Source organism: Anser cygnoides, chromosome Z (genome assembly GCF_040182565.1).
Source record: "Anser cygnoides isolate HZ-2024a breed goose chromosome Z, Taihu_goose_T2T_genome, whole genome shotgun sequence".
In the NCBI taxonomy this organism is placed as follows: Eukaryota; Metazoa; Chordata; class Aves; order Anseriformes; family Anatidae; genus Anser; species Anser cygnoides.
Genome location: NC_089912.1, coordinates 55,234,879 through 55,260,110, shown reverse-complemented (window position 1 = coordinate 55,260,110; position 25,232 = coordinate 55,234,879). Strand labels below are relative to the sequence as shown.

At 36.4% G+C, this 25,232-nt stretch overlaps 1 protein-coding gene across 9 annotated transcripts in view; it reads right to left on the bottom strand.

Annotated features, from left to right (window-relative positions):
• Positions 1-421: 421 nt before the first annotated feature.
• Positions 422-25,232, bottom strand: part of CCDC171 (coiled-coil domain containing 171) — a 178,287-nt gene continuing 153,476 nt past the window's right edge. For 3 of the 9 annotated variants that reach the window (XM_066987696.1, XM_066987695.1, XM_066987694.1), the window contains one exon: positions 425-9,549. In XM_066987696.1, coding sequence (XP_066843797.1) covers positions 9,508-9,549 — 42 coding nt within the window. In that variant the 3' untranslated portion in view covers positions 425-9,507. Of the gene's footprint in view, positions 9,550-25,232 lie in introns of all 9 variants that reach the window. The other 6 variants (XM_066987699.1, XM_066987701.1, XM_066987705.1 and 3 more) reach the window with 6 other exon arrangements.

Here is a 25,232-nt window from a genome sequence, read left to right as displayed (position 1 = left end):
AGAAGGCCACCAGATTGGTCAGGCACAATTTGCCCTTGGTGAAGCCATGCTGGCTGTCCTGAATCAACTCCTTGTCCTGTGTGTGCCTTAACATTGCCTCCAGGAGGATCTGTTCCATGGTCTTGCCAGGCACAGAGGTGAGGCTCACTGATCTGTAGTTCCTCGGGTCTTCCTTTCTTCCCTTTTTAAAAATGGGAGTGATGTTTCCCTTTTTCCAGTCACTGGGGACTTCGCCTGACTGCCAGAACTTTTCAAATATGATGGATAGAGGCTTGGCAACTACATCAGCCAATTCCTTCAGAACCCTGGGATACATGTCATCAGGGCCCATAGACTTGTAGTTGTTGTGTGTCCTCAGAAGGTATCAAGGATGTGCAAGTCTTCTTTTCTTTCTGATCTTCCACAATTAAAGCTGTTTCTCAATGGTGTCCATTTTTATCTTATTTCCCTAAATTAGGATGTCTATTAGAAAAATATTACCACAGGTTTTTTCCAGTTGTTTATTTTTTGTGCCTTCCTCCTTGGAGCTTTTTGATGAACTGACTAGAACTGCTTTGCAGTTAGCCTAAGAATATGATATTTTGCTCAGTCCTTCAAAAATGGGTTTATCTACAATGCCAAAGAAAACTTCTTAGCTTACTGGTAATCATTGAGTTTCCCGTTCTCTCCTACTAATAATTTAACATGTTCTGCCTTAGAGGCTCAAGAGTTCACCAAGCCTCTTGGTTCTACTTGCTTGCTTCTGGGTAAAATAGGAAGTTCAGTACAATGTGTACAATACATAGCAGCACATAAACCACAAAGTGATTAAGAATACATTAAGTAAAATAAAGTATAATGCTTTATTAACATGTTCAAAAAGCCAACACCCAGATGAAATGTTCATATACAAACAAATTGCATGTATAATTAGACTTAGCTACACAAGGTTACTGCAAGTCTCTTTATGACTTCCCCCCTCTGTATTGGTCAGTGTTCTTTGCTGCCCAGTTTTAAATTTTTGGAAGATGGAAGGACTCCTTTTTGTTTTGTTTTGTTTTGTTTTGTTTTGTTTTGTTTTGTTTTGTTTTGTTGGTTGGTTGGTTGGTTGGTTGGCTTGAGTTTATTTTTTTTCCCTTGAGTCAGTGGCAGATATAAGAATTGAGTTCTGCAGGTCAGAGCTCAATAGGCCCTGCCTGCTGAACTACACTGCTCTCCATAATATACAGCAGGCTTAGTGTAGCTCCTGGAAGAAAACATAGGTCTGCAAAACCACCAGTAATTCCTACTGTGAAAGAGCTAATCTGGTTCCAAACACTTGATACCTTAGACACCAGGAAGGAAGCTAAATATATTTACTTAAATCCATAAAGACATACTTAAATGAGCTGATGCTTCAACAAGCACTATTACAGCTTGCTATGGAAACTTTTTGTGATCTACCACTCATAAAAGATTCAAATGCTTAGCTAATAACTTTTCCACTCACATAAGATTCAAACTCTGTTATACCTTTAGGATCTCAAGTGTGTTGTCCTGATGGCACCTAATAATATAGCATCAGAACCAGTAAGTTCACACAATACATCAAAAGTTCCACATAAGCTAGATCTATTCGTGGTTGCAGGCTTCAACCAGGCTGGCCGACATCAAGTTGAAAAATGACATTTGCTTGCAAAAATCAAAAAAAAAAAAAGTCATGACACATGCATTTGTAAACTCTTTTCCAGGATGCAGAATTCTAATGACTTCCAAAAGGTATCCTGCAGTCATAAGAAAAATCCTGGAAAACACAGAGCCCAAAAAAACAGAGCCCAAAAGCATAGCAAAAACCCTGTGGGACTAGACAAGCAGCATGGAGACTACTTCAGCTGAAATAGAGAAGTTTATAACAGTTGTCCATGTGAGGGCTGCTGTTTTGGAAGAGTTATTCTACCATGCAAAAGCACTGTATGAAATTACACCACCCTTGTGCATGCAAGCTCTTGTAAGCTCAATATTGTTTCCCATACTCCTCTTCAAAAGCTCTTGCTTGATTGTGACTCCACAATTTACAGTATTTTCTATACCTTGTGTACCATGCCAGTGTCTATTTCCCCTTGATGGTTTTAGACTGGCATGCAAACTTAACATTGAGAAGTATAGAGAGATATAACATGATGTTATTTTTTCTAAACTTAGACAAAGACAAGATGAAAAGCCACTGGTTTGTCCTCAGGCCAGCTTACAAAAACTATCCAAAAGTGTTCCTACAACAAACCTTTCTGAAGTTGGCTTTGCACTCTCCAAGGTACATTTACTAACTTAGGTAACACACGCATCAAAAATCTTCAGATGAATTTATTTATCTAAAGACACAACAGTTCTGTCTTATCAGTCGTCTCAGGAGGCAGCCTAAAAACATGTACGAGAAAAGAAAAAAAAAATCTAGTTCACATTTCCTGTCAGTGTATAATGAAAGTTGCCACCATTTAGACAGTATAGGATTCCTGCTCCAGCAGGGCAAGACTGTTCTGCCTTCTGAACTATTCTTCTATAGTGGCACGATATGTCAGTGTATACTTTGCTGAAGAGAACTTTCTGTCAACAATCAGTGTTTCATTGGCATTAATGTGCAGTAAAAGACAACGAAGCATGACTCAATTAAACCACCAAATACTGCATTTAAATAACATTAACCCCTGACATTTTAAAAGAACTGTGCAGGATTTTAACCGCATGACTCTCGTTAAGGTCAGTGCTTTAATACATACAGCTTCCCAACCCAAATGTCTGACATAAACTTGTATCAGTAAGCCAATTGAGAATAAAGCCTGAAACCAGAATGTATCTTTTACAGCAAACATATATTGCAAAGAAGATTTCTCCCATGCAATTGTTTATGGGAACAAATTTTATTAACCTTCACATGGCACAGAGCTAGGAAAGCACTTCATACTCAGTTCCTAATTCCCTTGTTTTTTGGACAACTACCTTGTGAACAAAGGATTTTGGAATAATTTAAAACAATTTTTTATTCATTAAAAATACCAAATGCCATCAAGATGTTATGGAATGAAGTATAGCCTTGGGTCTAAGCCTGTGTGCACCAGCAGAATCCTCCTCATTAGAAAGACCTTATGTACGGAGTCATGATGGTCTGGCAAATCAACATAGCATGCTCTGGGAGCTACTGAAAACTTTTGCCTGATTCATACAAATGTGTCACTGCTATGCACGTGCCATATTCTTCCATCTAATGGCATTTTCCCAGAAAAGTGTAAAAGTGTTTAAGCCTTACTTAAAAGACTATTGTTCACAAGTACACAGTCTATGATGCTTGTCACCAGGACTTTTAGTACCAGACCACTCCTGTAAATTGAACTATTCAGGCATCAACAAGTCAACAGTTAGCGCAGCTGCTATGGGTTAGCTATGTGCCATGCAAAAAGAAATGCAAATATGTTTATGTATTAAACATAATTGCCACGGCTGCCTTCATTTTGAACAACCTGTCCTGTTGCCGTTATGCATTTGGAGGTTATAAATCTGCTTATCAAGAAAAAGAAAGGATACTTATATAGTAATGCACACAATACTTGTGCTTAAAAGTAATCCAATGTTCTTTACTTTTAATTATTTTTATTTAATTAGTCAAAACAAAATCCAGCAGCCTCTGAAGCTTTAATCAGGCACAGTAGAGCCATGAAAAGGCAATCTAATATCAGTAATGATTATGTGATTATGTTATGTTGTTATGTTATGTTATGTTATGTTATGTTATGTTATGTTATGTTATGTTATGTTATGTTATGTTATGTTTGTTATGTTATGAAGAGACAGGAAGTAAAGCAGAGGTAGAAGTAGTGAACAAGGAAGTGAAGAAAAATTGTTCAGTGAGTTTCCCTACTTACTGCTGAGTATCCACTGGAAACAATTTAGTTTTCAGATGGTTCTTCATATTTTTCTCTGTCCTTGTTCAATTTTATTTATCAGGTCACTGGACATCAGAAATGGCAGACAAATATTCAGTTTCTTCTGTGTTGCTGAATGGCTTGTTCATTAACATTAGCATCTAACTACAATACATTAAATTATATAAACTGCACAAAATCCGTACATGATGCTCCCCATGACAGCAATCAGATCTACATTAGCATGACAAAGAGCATGTCACCTTCCATCTCCCATTGATATGGAAGGTCCATTTGCAGAGACCAAATTGGAAACCAAGTCTACATCTGTAAAATTAACGTCACAACAGAGGTAGATATCTACCAGGGTACGTATTTATACAATTTTTAATCTAAAAACGTCATATATAAAGGGGACAAATAATTTTGTTTTAATATATGCTAAGATCACTTCAAATTCCACTGGTTTAGGTGAATATTCAGCACAGAGGAAAGAAGACACTTAAATACTTTCTGAATAAATACTGAGGTAAATTTTGGGGCATACAAAGAGCATAATGTGAAAAAATTGTCCAAAAAATATCATCTTCTGAAAACTAAAGTAAAGCTGAATTAGGTAAAATCTACTAACTTTATACTGGGCAAGATGAAATCTGAAAAGATAGGAAAGAATCTCCTGAAAGATCCTCGTTGTGAGTTTAAATTTCAAGGCCAATTAACAATGGCGAGAAAAACAGTGAGAAAGCTTGGTGTTTATCACCAGCAATGGAAGAAAGCTATCCTTCACACAAAGATTTGTAACAAACTGTGGTACTGCCAAAGGCTTCTTGGTATTTTTTCACCAAAGAATGAACAAACAACAAAAGAAAACGTCAAGAGAAAAATGTTTCTAAAGAGAGTTTAAATAGTTTTTAGGTGCTAAATTATACCACTGAACACGATGCGCAATTTGGTAACACTAAAAACACTGATAACCTTTTAGGTATCGAATAACAGCAGTATGATCAGATATGCTATAAGTGATCAAATTATCCAAATGATCAAAGTGACACACCGATTATATAAAATAATGCATTTCATTTAAAACAGGGCTTTCATGGTGTTTGAGATTCTCAAGAGGCCTTTAGGCAGCAAAATATCCCACTATGGCGTAATAAAATATGAACAAGGTAAGCGAACAGCAAGGTGGATTCACATCTGTCTGTACCGTTGGGCTCAAAGTGTTGTGGCACCAGGTTCACCTCTAGGCCAGTCATTAGCAGCATACTGCAGGGTCTGTACTGACCTGGCAAACAGGATGCAGTGCACCCTCTACGAGTTTGCTGTTGACACAGAACTGGGAGGAGTGGTTGAGATGGGGACCAAGTGACTGTGGAGCAGCTTGGCAGAAAAGGACCTGGAGGTCCTCATGGGCTCCAAGTTAACCATGAGAAAGAAATGTGCCCTTGCCACAAAGGCCAACAGCCTCCTTGGGCTACATTAAAAGGCGTGTTGCCAGCAGGTTATGGGAGGTGATCCTTCCCCTCTCTTCAGCCCTGATGAGGCCACACCTGGGTGTTAGCTCCAGTCCTGGGCTCCCCATGATGAGACAGACATGGACATAGCGGAGTCCAGTGAAGGGCTGCAAAGGTGATTGATGAAAGGGCTAGAGGATCCATAATATGATGAGAAGCTGAGGCAGCTGTGATTTTTTTAGCCTATGGAAGAAAAGACTCAGGGGGATCTTATCAGTGTGTACAAATACCTGTGAAGTAAATAAGATGGAGATGACTCTTCTCTGTTGTGTTCCATGATAGAACAAGCATCAATGGACAAAAACTGAAACATATGAAATTCCACTTAAACATAAGGAGGAAAAAAATGTACTTTGAGGGTGATTTTAAAATGGAACTAGTTGTTGAGAGAGATTGTGAAATCTCCATCCTTGCAGATATGCAAACCTGGCTGGTCACGACCTTAAGCAACCTGTTGTAGCCAACCATGTTCTGAGACTACATGATCTCCAGAGGTGCCTTCCAACCACAAATGTCCTCGACTAACTTGGTAAAGAGATCCAAAGTCCTTTCAAGCAGTGTGTGTGTGTGTGGTGTGTGTAAGTGAGAGCTGAAAAGCCGTTCTGTGCTACTGCTCTAGTACTAATCACTTACAGCATGTAGAGCAATAATGCAGTTAGTTCCAAATTCTTTCCTAATACACACACAGAGAGTTGTAGTAACAACTGCAGAACTTCATACTGAAGGGAGGAAATCATATACTTTGCAGTCTCTTTTTAGAGATGAGTTGCTTGTTGGGAAAATAAATTAATACAAATTTTATTCTTAGACCTACCAAAAGGCAGATGTGCAGTCAATTATTTATCTCATGACTCTCCAATTACAAAAAATAATAATAAATGGAGAATATTTTAATCCCATCAAACACAGGCCTTCTTCTAAGGAAAACTGTTTGCTTGTTCTCACAGAATAATATTAATGATGGAGTTGAGGTTCCTTAAGTGGAAGCAGTGCTCCTGAATTTCTGGGCCCAAACCATGCAGAACTTTGAAAGTAAGGATCAAGGTCTGAAGCTTTGCAATTATTGAAGCAAGCCAAAGAGAGCAGATGGTATAAAACAGTCATGATGCTCTTTTGGCAGCTACTCTTACCAAACTGTGCTGCCACATTCAACACAAGCAACACAATTTTCATTGTGTCCCTAAAAAAGGGAACAAAATGCTTTGGTGGGATCATTTGTAGGCTACTAACAGGAGATCTTGCCAGCTGGATTTCTTCTATTCATTTGGACTTTATCACAAACTCCAATTTACCAGGTGCCTGAAAAGCAACATAGGAGTATTTGACTAACGATAATCCAGTTTACTACTCAAAAACTTCTTTCCAACATGGGAAAGAGGAGCTTCCCTTTACAAATGAGACATCTGACGTCCAAACAACACATATTTCAAAGTCTCTTCAAATCAGATGGGTTTAAGAAGTCTGTAACTTGCAGTTGGTCAATATTTAAACAGAGTGAATTAGGTAGATGTCCTCCTGTTGATATGAGCTAGTTCTTGTGAGAAATGATAGCTCACTAGATTGTTCCTATTAATTGCACTCAGTTAACCATAGCTGCGGACTGTGTAAAATCATATGAACTTTATGCTTGGAGCAGTTAAAGTAACTTGAGGAGATCAGTCTTCGTGTCAGTAAGATACTGATTTCGGAAAGAAAAACAGATTTCATAAATAAATCCTTCCTTTGTTTCTACATGCACAATATCACATTTACTGGCAATGATGGGGAAGGGACAAATAAATATGTTGCAAATTTTCTTCAGTAGCTTAAGGTCATATAGGAAAGAGCAGGCACTATCTCTCAAACTGTAGAGCACCTTGAGATTATATTTTTAAAATAAAACACATCCACAGTTCTATACACACTAGAGAGAAAAATGCTCACATATTATTTCATTCTTCATGCAAATATTGAAGATTTTTGACATTATATTTGTGGGAAAAGAATGCAATACTTACTGTGCTTTTACCAGGAACAGTCACTATCAGGAAAGAGGTGAGCCAAGACTTTTGTAGGGAAACAAAACTTCTGTCTTCAGTGTTCAAGACTAAATACATCAGCATAAAGAAAAGGAGTGTTCTTCCTATATCAGCGAACTCTTACATGTGAGAGTTCTGGAGGATATATTATTTGTTTTTGCAAGACCTATATTAGTATACATACACACATGCATATCATGACTGTGAGCAATAGACTTGCAGAAGAGAATACATGAAAACTTGAAACTTTGATTAAAGTCCTTTGGGTGTATATCTGAGATTTATATCAGCCTTTCTGGCATCTGAAAACAAGGGCATTTGGAAGATTTTGGTCATCATAAGTGGTGTATTATCTATGCAAAAATTGTTTTCCAGACAAAATGGAATTTCAGTATTCAGGACTCTAAAATCAAATCCTGTCTTTGACATATTAGAAAAAATTACAAATTCCATAATGCATAATATTATTTTTCTAATGTATCACTGGTCCATAATGAGAAACAATCAATTATATAGATTTTGCATTCAATCTTTTTGTCAAAAACTACATAGCACATCAAAAGTTAATAGCACTGGGGAGTTCAGTGATTAATATGAAAACAAATGGTATATTACAAATTTTCTTTTGTTCTTCATTCACAATGATGAAACTGCTACGATTTAACCTTTAAGGGTTAAAGAGTTTAATCAATGTCAATGTCTGATCTTCTGAAGGCAATAAAGAACAGTCTGTCTAGCGATACCCAACAGAACATCACTTTGTCAAGCCACAAAGCGCCCAAAAGCTTGTCAAGTAAGTTACCAGAAACCTCTTTGTGGTTAGAACTCAGCTCCTTCCTGCTTGACCTATTATTTGATATTTGACCACTTGGTTGCAAGACACTTGCTCTTTCCAGCTGAAATGTCACTGGGGCATCTTGTCAGCTCCCCGACATCTCGGCCTGACATACAATTTTACTTTTGTGTGCTACAAGGCAGAAAATGCAGGGCAATGGCCTTGCTTTAAATTCTGTCAGCATCAAAGATGGGCGTCACTCTTGGGTCCTACCAACAACAACAAAAAAGGAGTCTATTTGAAGGTCAAGACAGCCATTACTTTAAAGTCTTTCAGCTTAAACTAAATATATTACCTGCAACACTGGTTTGGGAACTGTCCTTATAAAGTACATAAACATATCATCAGAAATCCTCCCTGCACAATTGTTCTTCTTTCTTATGAAATGCAGACTTGATAAAAGGGTGAGTTTTCAACGCCTGCAGGGACCAGATTCAGCAGTTAACTTAACTTGTTCAAATAGGCAAGTGGTATCATGTAGCTTTACAAGGAGCAACCTGACCTTCTCACATTGACCAGCAGTGACATTATTGTGCAGGAAGAGAAGCAGTCACATCATTTCTGTTTTGCACAACCTGCTTAAAGTTTGCAACTAAATGCTTGTCTTCAGTTGAGCTGACAAGAGAAAAGAGGGGGCTCAGTGAACCATGGCAGGGCTGCCATGAAATGACAGGAATCATTGGCATACATTTCAAATAGCTCTCTCAATCCTATTAAAGTATTGCAGTCCTGCTTTAAAATAGACAAGTATGAAACAACTTTGATAGATAGAGACTAAAATGGCTTATTGATTTTTTTTTAAGACTGAGGAAAATTACCCAAAATGTGTCATTCTTTAACATTTAAAAATATATTACATAAGAAATGAGCAACTGCAATAAATAAAAGTTAAAAAAATAACTGTTACCGTATGCAAAGAACAGGAAGCATAGAAATGTGAACATATGAATGCACATTTTCATAAAAACGTAAAATTAATGTCAAAAAATACAAACGCCGAACTACAATTCAAAGGTAGCAACAAAATTGCACTTTAATTGCATCATTTTACATTAATGCAATTTTTTCCTTCTAAAAGATTATTGATACAAAGAACCTGAAAATCCATTTTCCATTGTTCTTTTGGGACTGGATGTGACATTCAGGCTGAAGGAATAGACTGAAGACTGAGAATTGGCTCTATTGTGCATAAAACTGTTGTAGGATGTGTCAGGTTCAGCTTGCAATGCCAAAAAAATCTGGGATTCAACTCTGGTCAGGCTGAATTGCTAGCTTGAAGACATTGTGATGTTTGAACTCCCTCTTGATTCCTGGAGTAAAATAAAATAATAATAAAAAGCAAATCCAAAAAGAATCTACATGCTGTTAAACAAGCAAGAAAAATAATTTCATTATACCTTTCACAAATGTATATATATGAAGTATCTGCAAGTGTTTGTTTCTTGTTTCAACCATTTATGTAAAATATATGATACCTGCATATATATATTAATCTTCAATAAGCAGGAGCAAAGGATATTGCCTACAATATTCTGCACTAATAAAAGTTATGAAACTATAGCCTACGTTATTTAAAACACAAAAAAATATATACAGGCAGCATTTACCCCTCTTCATTATCATTTTTAGGTGAGTTTTTTTAATCAAGTAAACAAATTTCAACTACAGTCTCCCTGTTACTGTTATTAGGAAAAATACACCGTGCTATTCATGAAAGGTAATAAATTACTTTTAAATATATTTTATCATAATTTGAAGTCAAATACTCTTTGAATGTTAGCCTGTTAGAAGATGGTAGAGAATATACACTGAATGTACATTGCTGGGGAACACAATTCATCTTTCAATGAGTCTCGACATTCAGTTGAACAGTTACAAAGGTTAGACCAGTTAAAATTCAACATTAAATAACTCACAGAACCAAAACATTGTGCATTCCACTTTGAAAAATTATGGATAATACCAGTATATCAACATTAATAGTTTTTTTAGTGCTAAAGACAGACGTGTGTTCCTTTAAATATTCATAATAAAAAAAAATTAACAATGTGATGTCATATTGCTCTTCTGCCCTTTACCAAGGTATTTTAACCAAAGTACTACATAGCTGCGTAAATAACAATCAATCAGGCCATAAGTATGTGAAAAACTCACACACATGCAAAGTATAACTATGGAAAAGACAAAAGGTAAGATAATGAAAGACTGCTCCTCTATATTTTAGTTTTTAGACACCCACCCTCGGCAATTGAGGGAAACTGTACATGCATATGCACATATGTGCACATGCATGCACACACACAAATATACACAGAAGCAGAAATGCATATATATGCAGGCACACAGGTTCCAATATACTGACTCACAGATACACAGAGAGAGGCAGTGGTGAGTGTGTATATTCATATTTCAACAAATCCAGACTCAATCATAGGTATAAAGACACATTCATGAAAGATTCCCCTTTCCACTGTTACTATTGCCGAAGAAAAATCAATGGTTGCCTCTAACACCTACTTCAACAGTTCCCTTTGATATGGACTCTTTTGATTTCCTGGTTCACCACAAGCCATATTGCAGCTACTGTAAACAGCCGGGTTATGCTACACGTTCATTAAGAACCCATATGGTAGCAAATTTAGATGACTACTTCAAGGACATAGTTAAAATGAGGTAGTGCCTCGAGTTTTTCTGAACTATGCTGGTTACAGGGATGAAATAACCAGCAGAACTGTCAGGTACTGATCTGTAACACTCTACCTTTTCAGTCCTACTGTGCTCAACACTATGCAGAATGGGAACCATTAAAGAGCAAAAGCACAAACAGGCTTCACTGCATTTGTATCAGCATATCTGAAATAAGATCTCAGTGAAAGTATCCACCTGTTACACCAATTAACAGTTTGTTATTTATACACTTTAATTAGCTGGCCTAAATTCTCTCTAAAGAAAGAGACATTCATAAGAAAATATTAAGAAAATATTGAAACGCGTTAAAAAAAACTGATGTTCTAGAAACAATTCTCTGTGTAAATGAATGAAATCACTAAGATATAACCTACTAACAGGTTTCACTCTGGACAACAAATGCTGAAGACAAATGTTAACATGATGGTTTGTACTGCTTTCAACATCTCAGTTAATCGGCATATGAGAATGATTAAACATCACATGCTACAATTACTACCTCATAATACCTTTTTCAGATATAGTGAGGTCTGGGGCTTTTTTTGAGGAATATGGCATCAAAATCCCAGTAAGGAGACAAAAAAATCAGATTTCCTTTGAGAGTTGCAAAAAAAAATGTATGAAACTTAATGATTGGCAGCAAGTCAATAGACTATGTTACAGTAAAAGCTTCACTGTTGGGGGAAAAAAGCTCTGCTTTAGTTATCCAGATCCTGTGCTGTACCTCTTAGGCAGAACAGAATACTATTCATTGAGTAGAATGGAAATCAGATTTAATAACAATGTGATTGATGTAAAAAAAAAATCTTGGCTGTTACTCTTAAGAACTGTTTTGATCCAATATCATTATATACACTCACGATGAATAAGAAAACAATATTCTTTCTATAGGTTACTAGAAAAAACACTCAGAACTGTTACAATACGCATTGTTTGAACACATACCTGTACAAAGAAATTTTAAAGTGAAAATTTCCCCAACACAGCTCTTTCAACATTATTGTATTTAGACACCTTTCTAAAATATGTATTAAACTGACAAGCTCAAACAATATACAAGAGTTGTGATAATCCATCATATAAACATGCATTTAGATGATTTTTAAAAGAGGAATTATGTATCTTAAATAAAGTGTCTGTTCAGGTAAATCTTTAGCATAGCACTTTTATTTACCTGATTTAGATGATTTCATCTAGACTGCTACACTTCATCAGCTAAATAAATATTTAGGACACTATAGGTCTAGCAAAAATATGCTTTCAAAATGTTTATGGAATACAGTAATTGGTCATGTCCTGTGGTCATTTTTCAAAGTTTGATAGCCTAACTTTATAAAATTTGTTTTTCCAAAGGGGAAAAAAAAAAAAAGATAAAAAAAGAAAGATTAGTCTATATTACGAAATAATTGCTTTCTAAACTACAGCTAATTCGAGCAATATTTTACTATTAGACATGGAAAAAAGATTTCTAAAACAACTATTTCTTACTGGTTCTCTTTTGTGGCTAACCTCTGATCACATTTAGGATCTAGTTTACAGGATGTCTCATGATATATGCACTGTTTTACCAAAGTTAAAACTGACTTCTAAAGGGTTGCTTTATTATGTATGACATTGTGAGTGATTATTATAATACCACCATCTATTATATTCTTATGTATGTTTTTATTGCGATGTCAGCCTATTCAAAAGCATCATGTTGTGATCAAAGACACCCTATTTTGCTTTTATATATCAATACTTGTGAAGTAATGTGCATAGTCAGACACTTGGAATTAGAAAACTGTGCATCCATTTTGACAGTGGTGCAAACTGATAACTACATGAAGAAACACACTGTTGGAAGAATATTGTTTATCTTCAATTGTAGCAGTAAAATCTATAACCAGAGTGGAAGCCACAAATCAGTCAGAATGGTTTCAGCCTGCAAAGTCAACGCAAGGATAATTTTACTGGACCACAATTTTCACTATAATACCACAACTTTTCAATTGCCTTCTATTATTTGTATGTTACAATAATTCCTTCCAATTTGGGGATTTCCCACCGCTAATTTTAGTCACTTTAAACAGTTTCAAAATACTGTAGCACAAATTTTCCTTCTGCTTTTTTACGACATAAATTATATTTTAAATAAAAAATCAGAATAATAAAAAATGGTAAGGTTTTTTTGCGAATTAAGGCTTGTGGATTGTGAAAAACAAGCTTGCATATACCTCTTTGGCTTAGGTAAGGAAGTAATGAAGCCACTTAGAACAGAAAATTACCAAGAAAGGGATGAAATAAAAGGGCAGAAAGAATAACACTGAAGTTGCGACATAAAACAAAGACTCAGTTATAGATGTTCCCTGTGTGATGATGCAGATGCAGTAGTAAGCTCAGTGTTATATCACTTGGCAAATTAAAGGTGACTGTTGAATTATAAGGCCGAAGAGTTATCTATTGGAAATCACCAGACTACAGGATACCTAGGTGTGTGAGGATGCCTGACAGCAAACAGAAGTGTAGAAGGAGGAGCAAGCTGTAGTTTCTTCTGAATTCCAGCAACCTCTAAAATCTCTGAGGAAGCTGCAGCACAGCCATCCAAGAGCAGAAAGAAATTTAAGGGGTAAGCACAGAGCAGAGAGCAATAGAGAAGTAGGAAACAGTCAATACATATCTCCACAACTGCTTTCTGGTACTGATTTCTTCTCATCTCTTCCCCTTACCCTGAATCTAGAACATACATATACACAGTAATACCAGTAGACAGCACATCAAATGGCCAGTAACACTTTTTCCAGCTTCTTTCATCTATGCTGGCATTGTACGTTGCATCATTTCACTGTAGCAATAGGAATTCCAGTAAGTGTTAAAGAAACAAGAACCATCTTTGATACCATTTTTCAGCACTTATGTGGAAAACCTATTCCCCTGTAAAAAGATGAAAATTTTCAAATAATTTACAACCTCCTTCTCAGGCTGCTATTCCCAAAACTGGTAATAGTTGGCTTTTGCCACATAACGCCAATGGACTTCAGCATGCTGCTCATTCGTTTGCTGTTAAAAGTAGCTCAAACAGTCATTTCTCACTCTCAGTCAAATAAATAAAACATCAGACTGATGAAAATGCTAAAAACTGCTACTTAAAATGGAAAGTATTACTAGTGGTGTCAGTTTAATACAGCACTACTTAACAAATTTCTTCAAAGGAGGAATGTATGCTGGCCAAAACCAGAAAGTTTGCTTCCCATGTCAATGATTTTGCAATTCTGTATTCTGAGGCAGTAAGACTAAATTTGTGCCCTGACATAAAGTAGGAAAATAGTAACATTCAGTATAAATTTTAATTGTCAGCACTCCTGCCTGGATTCTGGAAACAATTTACTATCAGAGAATAATTCAGTGGACTGCCAACTCATTACACATTAAGTCAGCAAGTTAAACACACAACACACTTTCTTTCTTGGGTGCTGCTAGCCAATGGCATTTTTCATTTTCAAAGAATTCCCCCTTCACTTTCCAGAAGTTATTGAAAAAATACGATTCTGAAATTTCTGGAAATCATTTTTTTTCTGCTTTTATAATGCTTTAGCATTTAATGCATTCAGTGAAATCTCACTCTAGAGGCTCAATTAAGAGCAATTAAAGAAAGATTTCATAACACTGTATTTTTTTTTTCTAAAAGAAACCCTGTTCTATTCAAATATACTTAAACCTGGTATGTTTGAAGAAATGCATGGGATTAGATGGCTTATCACATCAGACCACCATATCTTCAAAGTTTTGATGGCTTAAAGACAAGGAATTTGATTTTGCATTGCTAATTGTTATGATTTCTAAACATTTTAGCCAAAAATCTGCCATTCAGCATATATAGTAATTCTATCCTTCAGAATTTTCTCTCTATTCAGTGGAATATGGACATGGACGTCTCTCATTTTCAGGTCAAGGTGTCTGCACTACACTCTAATAATACCAAAGCACTATACAAACTATGTAGTGCACTATTTTCATGGTGAAATGCTCAGTCTTCATTGACTTCAGTTGAAGTTTCCAAGTTCTTTAGTACAGGAACATGACCTCATGAGCCAGACTTCTTACCCAACATTGCCTACCACTGTCCTTCCACTTTCTCAAGAATAGAAGCAACTTCTGTTTATTTTTAATCTTAGTACTCAACCTGAATGGCTATTGGTTAATTTTGTACTGTGCAACCAACACTGAAAGGTACACTGTGCTCTTACTAAATGGTTGTAAAAACCCTTCACATTTTGCATCAGTGTATTGCAAGGTTGTTGTTGCCTTTAACTGATGCTCCTGTTGCTTCCAAGTAAGCCTCTCTACTGTGTGATATTTCCTGCAGTTTCTATTGCCTCTATTAAGTATTTCTCTCTGATGGTTACCTCCACAGCTCTTTGCTTCTTTCCAACGAGAAGAGAAGATAACTACAGCTGGAGACTAACACACTTGTGACACCATGCTGAGGCACAAGTGGCTCATGAAATAGTCCTCACTGCTCACTGCTTAGTCTTTTCTTCTGTCAGTGCTAGAGGGAAAACAGTCCCTATCCAACAATTTAAAGTGTCACGCTTCATATTCTCTTGAGAAATGTATTCAGTCATCATCTAAACTCCTAGGCAGTGTGACTGTCTCACGTAAGCCTTCAAAGTTTCTTCTGAGTTGCATGTATACTGCCACTCTAGCAGAAAAAGGAGAAAAGGTGTATTTACATTCATTTTGCCAAACATTAGCATCTTCTGTCCAATCATTTGAATGCAGAATTGTTAGGAGAAAACAGCTTAAAGAACAAGGGTTGACACATACAGTGTGAAATCTTAAGGTGCTTGAATGCAATGAGGGAGAAAGTGAGACAGAACCACATTTCATCTTCCTAACTGTGCTATAGTCCACATGAACTTTGTGACAGGTCTCTGTCTCTCAGCCACACTTGACTAGCTTCTGCTGACATTCAGCTGTCAGACAGCAACCCTTTACCATGCCCCTAACATGCTCTACAGCTTCACCCAATTAACTCGCTTTCACTTGACATTGCAGCAAAAAGCTTCATAATAGGTGGTCAAGGTGCATGGTGTCTGCTTGCCCTCTAACTGCTCACGCACAGCAAAATGCTTAGCTACCTTCCTTTTTGTCTGTTTGCTCAGAAATGGTGTGACTACAATTTAGGAATTCCATTACTAAACAGGACAAGGAAAGCTAAGCTTTGCCAGTGGTGCGTTAATCTATCTTTTCCTAGAGACTAATTTTAATGCAGAATCCTAGAGCTAATCAACATAAACATTTTGGAAAACAGGAAAAAAAAAAAGAAAGAAAAAAGGAATTACACTGATTCAGTAAAATAATTCACTCAGTTTACTTTATAATTAATAAAGATATACTGTATCAGCAATACAGCTAAAAGTTGAAAAGATGGAAAATGTAATTATTTCTGATAACAACATTTAACAACATAAAGGAGAAAGGTCTACAAACAATTAAAGTACCTTTATGATTCAGCTTTCTTGCATTAAAAATATTGAGAAGATGATTTTTGGCTCTGTATTCCTACCAAATATGCAATATTTTAAGGAATAATGATCAGAACTATGCATCTATGCAGCTAACAAAACAAGCGAACTACTAAAAATGGAAAATAACATTTTAGCATTCTACTGATAGGTTATTTAAAAATGAGAACAAACATGGAACTTACTGTTACTTTGCAGCCAGATGCCTTGAAAATATTCATTTGCTTACTACTTCTCACAAATGTATTTGAATTGAATATGTGGACTAAGTCAGAAAGTGCCTTCAAAGAGCCAATACTCAATAAGTACTGACGATGTTCAAGTGCCCTTTGATGAAGAGGCTTCTTAACCAAAGCCGGAACAGACTGAGTACAGATGTCTGGGCAGTGGAACTAAGAGAACAGCTGTTGTGAATGCCTTATCATAGCCTTATGGATTTCAACTATTAGAACTTCAGCAAGGCATGACCCAAAAGGGCAAGACCTACAGAGCCTTTTCGGATTCTGTTGTTTGCTTAACTACAGCAAGTTTGGATAGATTATGTTACCTATTTGCTTTACCAGCATATCTACAGGGACTGGTCACCATGAAGTTCTCTCTAAAAAGCACTGAAAGAGCATTTTTCCTGTAAGAAACTTGCTTTTTTTATGAAGAGAAGCAGACACCCAGCTTGTAGAAATCAGAAACTCAAGAGAAGCCATAAGCATGAAGGAAGGAAAACAAAAATAAAATATATTGATTGAGGTGTAAAGCAGACACCTCTCACAACAGGAATTTACAGAAAGGACATAGAACCAACTTATCTTTATGAAAAGTGGTGAAAAGAAGTTATAAGTTATAAGTTATAAGGACCTGGAAGTTGCACACCTCTGGCAGAGGTTGCTGATGCTAAAATGGGTAGTTTTCAGCAATGAAAAAAATGTGATGAACATCTCACTGAGATTTCGAGTAGGAAAATAGTATTTTTCAGACTTGAAGTACGAGTGATACACAAAGCATTTTAGTGGAGAAAATAACTGCAGATCATGTAGCGAGAAGGGAGATGCTGATCTTGTGAATTGACAGCCTCCCATAACAATCAGCAGATTGAAGGTAGCTCTTAGGAGACAACAGAACTAGGAAGATAAACTGGATACAGGCATAATAAATGCAACCTATCTGCACCTATTTGAAAGACAGACTTTTTGCCTGTTGTTGTTGTAGGGTTTTGCTTGTTTGTTTGTTTGTTTTGTTTGTTTGTTTGTTTTTAACAACGGATTGTAATGCTGAGTAAGAACGTGAGCATTTGCATGAGGCTGTAGGCCTGTACCTCAGCTCATCTAAATAACTGTATTAAACTGAAAGGCCTCTTAAAAAAATCCTCTAACGACAAAGCAAAAAATGACAGAATTATGCTATGCTTAGAGGTGAACTATTACTGCTGTCAGCTTTATGTTCTCAACAGGAATGTTTATTATTAAAACCATCAATGTATTAGGAAGACAAAGGGTTCCACCCTGTTACCAGTGGCCAACGCAGCGTGCATTTTCTTGGTCACCCAGTGCAGTTGTCTAGACTGCGACCTCCCTGTCAAAATCCTCATTAGGGTTTGATCCCCCACCCCTTGAAACAGCTCAGAGAAAGATACACCAGGAAGAGACACTTTTGGATCCCTATAGGTTCACAACATTTTTCAAGCTTTTGTTTGCTTATCCAAACCAAGCATTTTAATGTTCATTCATCCCCAGTAAAACTTGATTCAAGTAACTTCAGGAGGGAATTACTCCTTCTCCCACAAATTGCATATAATATCTCATGCAGTTTATATTCAATAGAGTTCTAAAGGGTAGTTTTATAACAGCAATGGTTGGGGAATGCAGTTGGCTTTCTTGCAGTGTTGCTTATAAAATATCAGTTGATATCTGAATGGCCTGAAAAAAAACATATTTTAGGCTCAATTTCAGTTGACAGCTAACATGTAGGTCTTTTGTAAATGCAAGATCCAAATTACACTAACTGGGCAAGGAATCAAGCTTATCAGTTATAAACAACTTGAGTGTGGGTGAGCTAGGGTTACTGTCTCTATTGGTTTTGGCCCAATTTATATATACAGTTGTATTTCAGACTGAGATTAAATAAAAATCTAATAATTACTTCAACAGAACTTTTTATACTTACTAAATTCAAGAGCACAATCAGCCTCTAAGAACTGCTTTTAGTTCAGGTACTAGATCATCACTTTCTGGGAGGCTGAACATGTAGTGTGAGTGAGGCAAATGGAACTAGTATTTCCTGCATACCAACCATATTTTATGTGAATCACCATTAAAAAATTGCTAATGGAATTTCATCCTTTGCTATACATATGCCAAATGCATGTTCTGAAAGCAAAGCAGAGTTGGAAAAAGAAAAAAAAACACACCACATACAACACTGCAAACTTTCAGCAGGCACACAAGTTTTTTATCGAAATTTCATGAGGAACATAGAAGGAGACCTGGAGAGAGGTTCCTTAAGTTTTTTGGTTTGTATAGCAAGAAAACTGTAACATAACATTAAAAATCATTTTACATAGGGATTTCTCAGTAATTCGGTGGTCCTTTTATGCTTCAGAATGATACCTTAAAATTCTTTTATTGAGAACTCCTGATTAGATTATGTTCTTCTAAAAAATCTTTTATTTAAAGCACAGTAAACTTTAGTAAGTTACTAAATTCAACTAGAAATTCCTAAAGCAATGAGATGTTTTGACATGCACAAATTAAAATGAAACTAGATGACTGGTAGTGTCAAAAAGCTTTGCAAAGTCCTGGTTAAGTTGCAGGATATGCTCAGGCTCCCAGAGGAGTGTCGTGGATTTACAAGACCCTGTGAAAGAAACCTTGGTGTCACACAGAGCCTGAAAGACTATCAGGGATCCTGATCATAGGCCTGTAGTCACCATACGAGCCAATCATTCCGTGATCAAATGAGACACTCACTGGTACTTAACAAAACCTGAAAAATCAGTGAACTATTCCATGACTGTGGTTCTGGACTTTCTTTGTCAAACTACTTGTAATGCCTAGATAGAACAAAAGGTTTCCCAAAATATTGATGAACATAAAAATTTAACAGAGGCAAGTATTGCAATATCAGCTTTATGGTGACATTTCCTGACTAAACCATGGATCTATGGGTCAATTTCAGTTCAGGCGCAGATTCAGAAGTGTGGTGTCTAAAAGTAAGGTGTCTTTAAACGTTCCAGGGATCCCTCTCCAAAAAAAATGTAAGAATTGAAACAATTACAGCATTTGAAAACGATGAAACGGAATCATTACATCATCATTGTATTACTTTGCTTTCTTAATACCAAACATAACATGGAAACTGCTGGTGGTTTACCACAGTATTCTTGCCTATATTTTTTGTAAATTTCCCTTTCCAAAAGGTAGTGTTTCTGCAACAAGTCAACAGAAAACAAAATGCTCGTAAAATAGGACGGATATGGCTTAAGAAGCACACTATGGTTCTAAATGTCTTTTATTGTACTGGATCATTATAGAAACTAAAGAAGACAAAGGTTATTTGAAAAATGATTATTTTCATCATGATATCATCCTCATAGCTGACAACGAGGTTCTTTACCCTACTTGGTACTTCTTCCATATTTTAAAAATTTCTTCAAGTACTAGTTTATTCAACAGGCCAAATTGCTTCAGGGAGCCCAGTCTCTGTAGAAAATAGGTCCTTACTAAGATTAACTGGAAAAACTGTGCCTTCACTACATAATGTAGGTTTTCACAGACTTCCACGAAAGTCTGTTATATGTAATTTAAAAACAACAACAATAAATAAATAAATATATGCTGGGTAAATATTAACTAGTGTGACTTAAATATGTAAAACCCAATAAAAATAGACATTAAGATGTAACTTGCTGACTGTATGCCCTTAAATCATGTCGACATTATAGGAATAGAATTATGAGTTAAGAACAGTGTTATGCTTCATGCCCTAACCTTGAAATTCCTGTCTTTTTATCTGTGTAAGTCATACACTCTAATATATCTTGAAGTTGGTTTTTTTTTGTTTTTTGTTTTTTTTTCATTTCTTGCATTAACTTTTATCCTTAAAGTACAAAATGCAAACATTCAGGCAATGGAAGTAGGTAAACAGATGTATTTCTACAAAAACATGTTACTCTACAGCAAAAATGTCACAGAAGGCTTGTTCTTTTTTTCCCAAGTGAAAAGGATGCAAGCATACACAATTAGAGGAGTAGGCAAGAGAAAAGAGTATGAGCAAAACAGCAGAGAGTAATTTGATTTTACAAATTCCAGAAAGACACAAAGTAAAGGAGGCTGCTGTGGTTTACAGCTACCCTTCTTTATCACTCTCATTATCTCTCTTTGGCCTGCACAGGATCCTTTCCTCCTCTGCGTGGTCTCTGACAGCTGAGAAATCTGCTGTGGGACCAAGGGTGGAGATGATACCCAGCCCTGTGCTCCCATGACCTTCCTTCCAAGCCAATGCACCAGGAGCTGAGACCAGGAGCAGAAAGAGTCGTCGGAGATGGCTGTCTCCTTTGAATGAAAGTTTACCAGCTAGGTGACACTGAATTCTCTAGGGTTGTGCATTGTCTCCCTGCCACCCAGAGGGGAATACAAACATGTAAATATGGGATTTTCCTTTACAAACACCTAAAAATTCATCTATTGAGGGGAATACTTACTTACACTGTTTAAAAAATGTGTTTTTATGGTTAGATTCTCCAGACTAATCCAGTTAAATGCTAACACAAACTTCTTCTTTCTTTTTTTTTGTAATGAGTGAATGTAGCATTATACATGCTAGACTGGGGGCATGCTGCACATATACGCGTTTCTGAGGCTGGCGGAGAAACAGGCTGACTGCTGGAAACACTGGGTCTTACTCTCTGGTCCTTTCTCCCTGTGCACTGGACAGTGAGGTAGTGTTACAAAATAACAAAAAAAAAAAAAACACTTTGGAAGACAACAAAAATCCTTCCATCTACTATCCCAATCAATTTAATCACAACTCACAGGTATCATCTACACATTCATTAAAGCTAATGAATGAAGATCAGCACTGAATTTTCTTCTTATAAACAGTACTTTAAATACTTAGCTTTAAATACACAGAAATGCAAAATCAAACAGGTGTCAGAACAAGAAGATCATTATTCACAACAGTATACCTTATGTGATCTAAATTTAAAATGATAAGAAAATATCGGGTGGATGACAACCTGGATTCCTTGGATTTGCACACCATTTAAGTATCTGAGCTAGACTCATTCAGGCGCAGCTATGCTTTAATCCCCTCCAAAAATTTCTCAGTGAATTCACAGTCACAGAACAGACAGACATTCCCTTTATGTTTAACCCACAGTTTAACGGGGAATAATAGAAGCTTCCCAGCTCCCTTTCTTGAAATAACTTCTTCAAAAGGGAGGAGGAAGCACCTTCTGGCCTGAGTAAAAGTCCTTGAGTCTGGAAAGAAGTGAATTTGTCTGCCTTTGTAGAGAATATTCCTTTTCTTCTACAAAGCCAGTAAAAATTTGTCCTTGGCTCTGTTATTTTGTAAAAACTTTTTCTCGGGGTTAAATGTCCTGGTCTGTAATATCCAGTTCTGAAAATAACAGCCTGTCTAGCACTCCCAATACTTTTATTTCTACTATGGAATTAGCAGATCGTGTAATCATATAGAAAAGTTTCTCTTATTTTGATATGCTGAAAATTTCACTTCACAAGGTGTGGGAGGAAGGCAAAAGAAACAAAGGCATGTAGCAAACACGAAGCAAACATATGCAGCTGGTGAATAAAACTCACTGTACATTACCGAAGAAACACATTTTGAAAGACCGCATAGATGTCTGACACACAGCTGTCTCCTGATGCAAAGTTGCCCTCGGCAGCCACTGGTGCCTTTCAGAAATATTCAGTTCCTCAAAAACCCACATGCCATTTTGCAAATAAAACGAAAGACTTCTATCTTTCTCCTTCAAACCCTGAACAAAATGAAACATAGGCATTCACTTTTCTCTGTTAATCTGGTGCAAGCAGTGAATGAAAGCATGATGTTCTCCTACAAGGCAAACTTAAATTTATGCTTTAGACTTGTCTCCTTGTCCAAATCATTAGTCTCTCCAAACTAATTTCCAATTAGTTACTGTAGGAGGTACAATTGTTGCACTGGCCTGAGCACTTAGGGTAAGAGATGAATACAGCAATAGCTTCCAAGTATCTCGTTTTCAGTCCTGGGAAATGTGGACCTTTGCTTGTGAGCTAGTAGTTCCAGTACCTCAGTAGAAACACGTTTCTAATGCCATAGAAATGCAAACCATGAACGAAAAATGGAAAGGAGATTAGCTTCCTGAAAACATGACCCTCCTTTTCTGCTACTCAGCCAATGACTTGAAAGATTTGTTTTGTGCTTAACGTTGGAATAAACCTGCGGTCATTTAGGAACTTCATGGTTTCCATTAAACTGCACAGCATGGACATTTGGAATTTCATGGCAACTGTGAAGTGAGAACATGGACCTTGCTTTTCCAAAGCACAGGCCTCTGCCGAGAGCTAACACCCACACACAGTCACTCACATTCCTTCGCCAGTTCTTGTCATTAAGGAGACTTTCAAAACAGACAAAACAAAGAAAAAAAATACTTAAATCTTAAATCTCTTTCTTGAGCACATGAAAGCAAAATACTACCAGTGGAAAAGTAATGTTCAATTGCAGTGAATGCATTGCATCCATCTACAGTATTCATGGTATTAACTCTGCCACTACACTGAAAAGCTGAAGTATTGGAAACCACCTAATTACCCAAACATTTACCTCTCTGCAGGTGTAAATACATGGGCCTAATAAGCTTTCCCACTGTGAAAGCAGTTACTTAAATTATATTAAAATATTAAAAACTATTTAATGAGCTTTTTTCCCCTAAAGTAAATTGACTGTGTGCCTTAACCTGCTTCAGGCAAAGGAAGTTTCAAACATATTGGTTTTGAAACTAGCCATTATTTCCCATGTTGCAAAAATGGCAATTTTATTTCCCAACAGCAAATGAAACTGTCAGGAAAATTTAGATGCAATAAAATTGGGTGGTTAAACCAACATGCTGGATTTGGAATAAAACTGAATTAAAGGAATTAAAATTAAGCATTATGTCAGTCAAACTTTATAACAACTATTTTAAACAGGGTTTGGGGTTTTATTTTTGCAAAAGTTAGGCTTTGGACTTGGTGAAGTCCAGCCATAACTACCCATTTTATGTCCATCAACAGTGTCACATTTGAAATTTGCACAATGAAAAATATTTTGCATAAAATGTGTTGCTTCTGGCAACATTTCTGCCTAAATAAAAAGTTGTCAGGCAGTGTGTGACTTTAGTGGTACAGAGTTTTAAAATGGTGGCTTCAGTCCAAGGCTAGCTAATAACGGCTGACATGCACTGGAATCTTGAGGCCTAAATCAACATTGTTTTCACAGCTGTAATTAAGCCACCTAATCAGAAGCACATTTTGACGGGACAGTTTCTGGAAGCCAGACATTACAATTTCTTATGCCTGGAGCGCAGTGGCTCATGAGAGGTCCTCATTTAATTTCAGGTTTAAAAAAAAAAAAAAAAAAAAAAAAAAAAAGGCTGTAAAATGAAAAGACTATAAAAAAAGCAGTGTACGACTGTTGAAATGAAGCAGGCCTATGTGTTCATGCCTTGACCAACCCCGTATCCCACCCTCCTTCGGCTCTCTGCCGAGTCCCCAGCTCTCAAGTGGCAGCTGCACACAGTGAGATTAAGGGCTTCTGCCAAAGTCAACAGATGAGCTGGTCTGAACTGGCTCTCTGTGTGTTCTGATTGTAAATTGTGCTGGTGATGATTAGAGAACTCTAACACAGGATGTCGACTCTTAAAACTGTCCAGAGAAAATAATTTTTTATTTTTTTTTTTAAGTTCAGGAAATTTTTTTAACTTCTTTTGTGGGTTGGTACATAGTGTTGTGTCTATAACTTTCAGATGATTCAAATGTGAATTCACACAAATTAAGTGACTGTGTTATTAAAAAAAATACACCCTTAGATGCTCACAGCAAGATCCTTCATTTAGAGATGTTTATACAACAGTGCTGCCGCTGAATGCAATTCTCTGACTAGTGTACTCAAGTAGTTCTTGTGCTTCTACCACCTGCCAGTGGAAGATACCCCTAAAATTCAGAGTATCAACTTCTTGTATTGTGTGACTATTGCTTCAGCATGTTGTCATACTTGAAATGGCTAAATTGCCTTGCTCATTTTCTGGAGCACAGCTACATTAGTAACTTTAACATAAACTTTCAACCCCAGAGGCCATTGTAAAACTATCAATATGAAGGCACCAGTCACTGGGGTCTGATTACATTTAGTTCTGCATTTTAATTACATATGGATTCTATTAACTGAACCTTTTGCCTTATAGGCAACATTTTAATCAAATTACTATAATTTTCAAATATGTTACAAGAGTCTGACAAGTTAAAAGTTCACATACCCAGAATATTGAGTATCAAAAAACTTTTGCATAGAAAAGGAAGTATTCTTTACCAAACAGCAAATGTGTTGGTGGATTGCTGTAACTCTTTCTGAACACCTTGCCCCAAGTCACATAATATGATTTATCATATTGGTTTCATATTATTATATTTTTATTGGTACTACATAATAAGCAAATAGTTTAAACTATATGATTTATACTGCTTGGTTACAACTATTACTTATGTAAGCAATACCACATAACAAGGTGAGCATTTATACCAGGATACCTGCATTCCTTGACT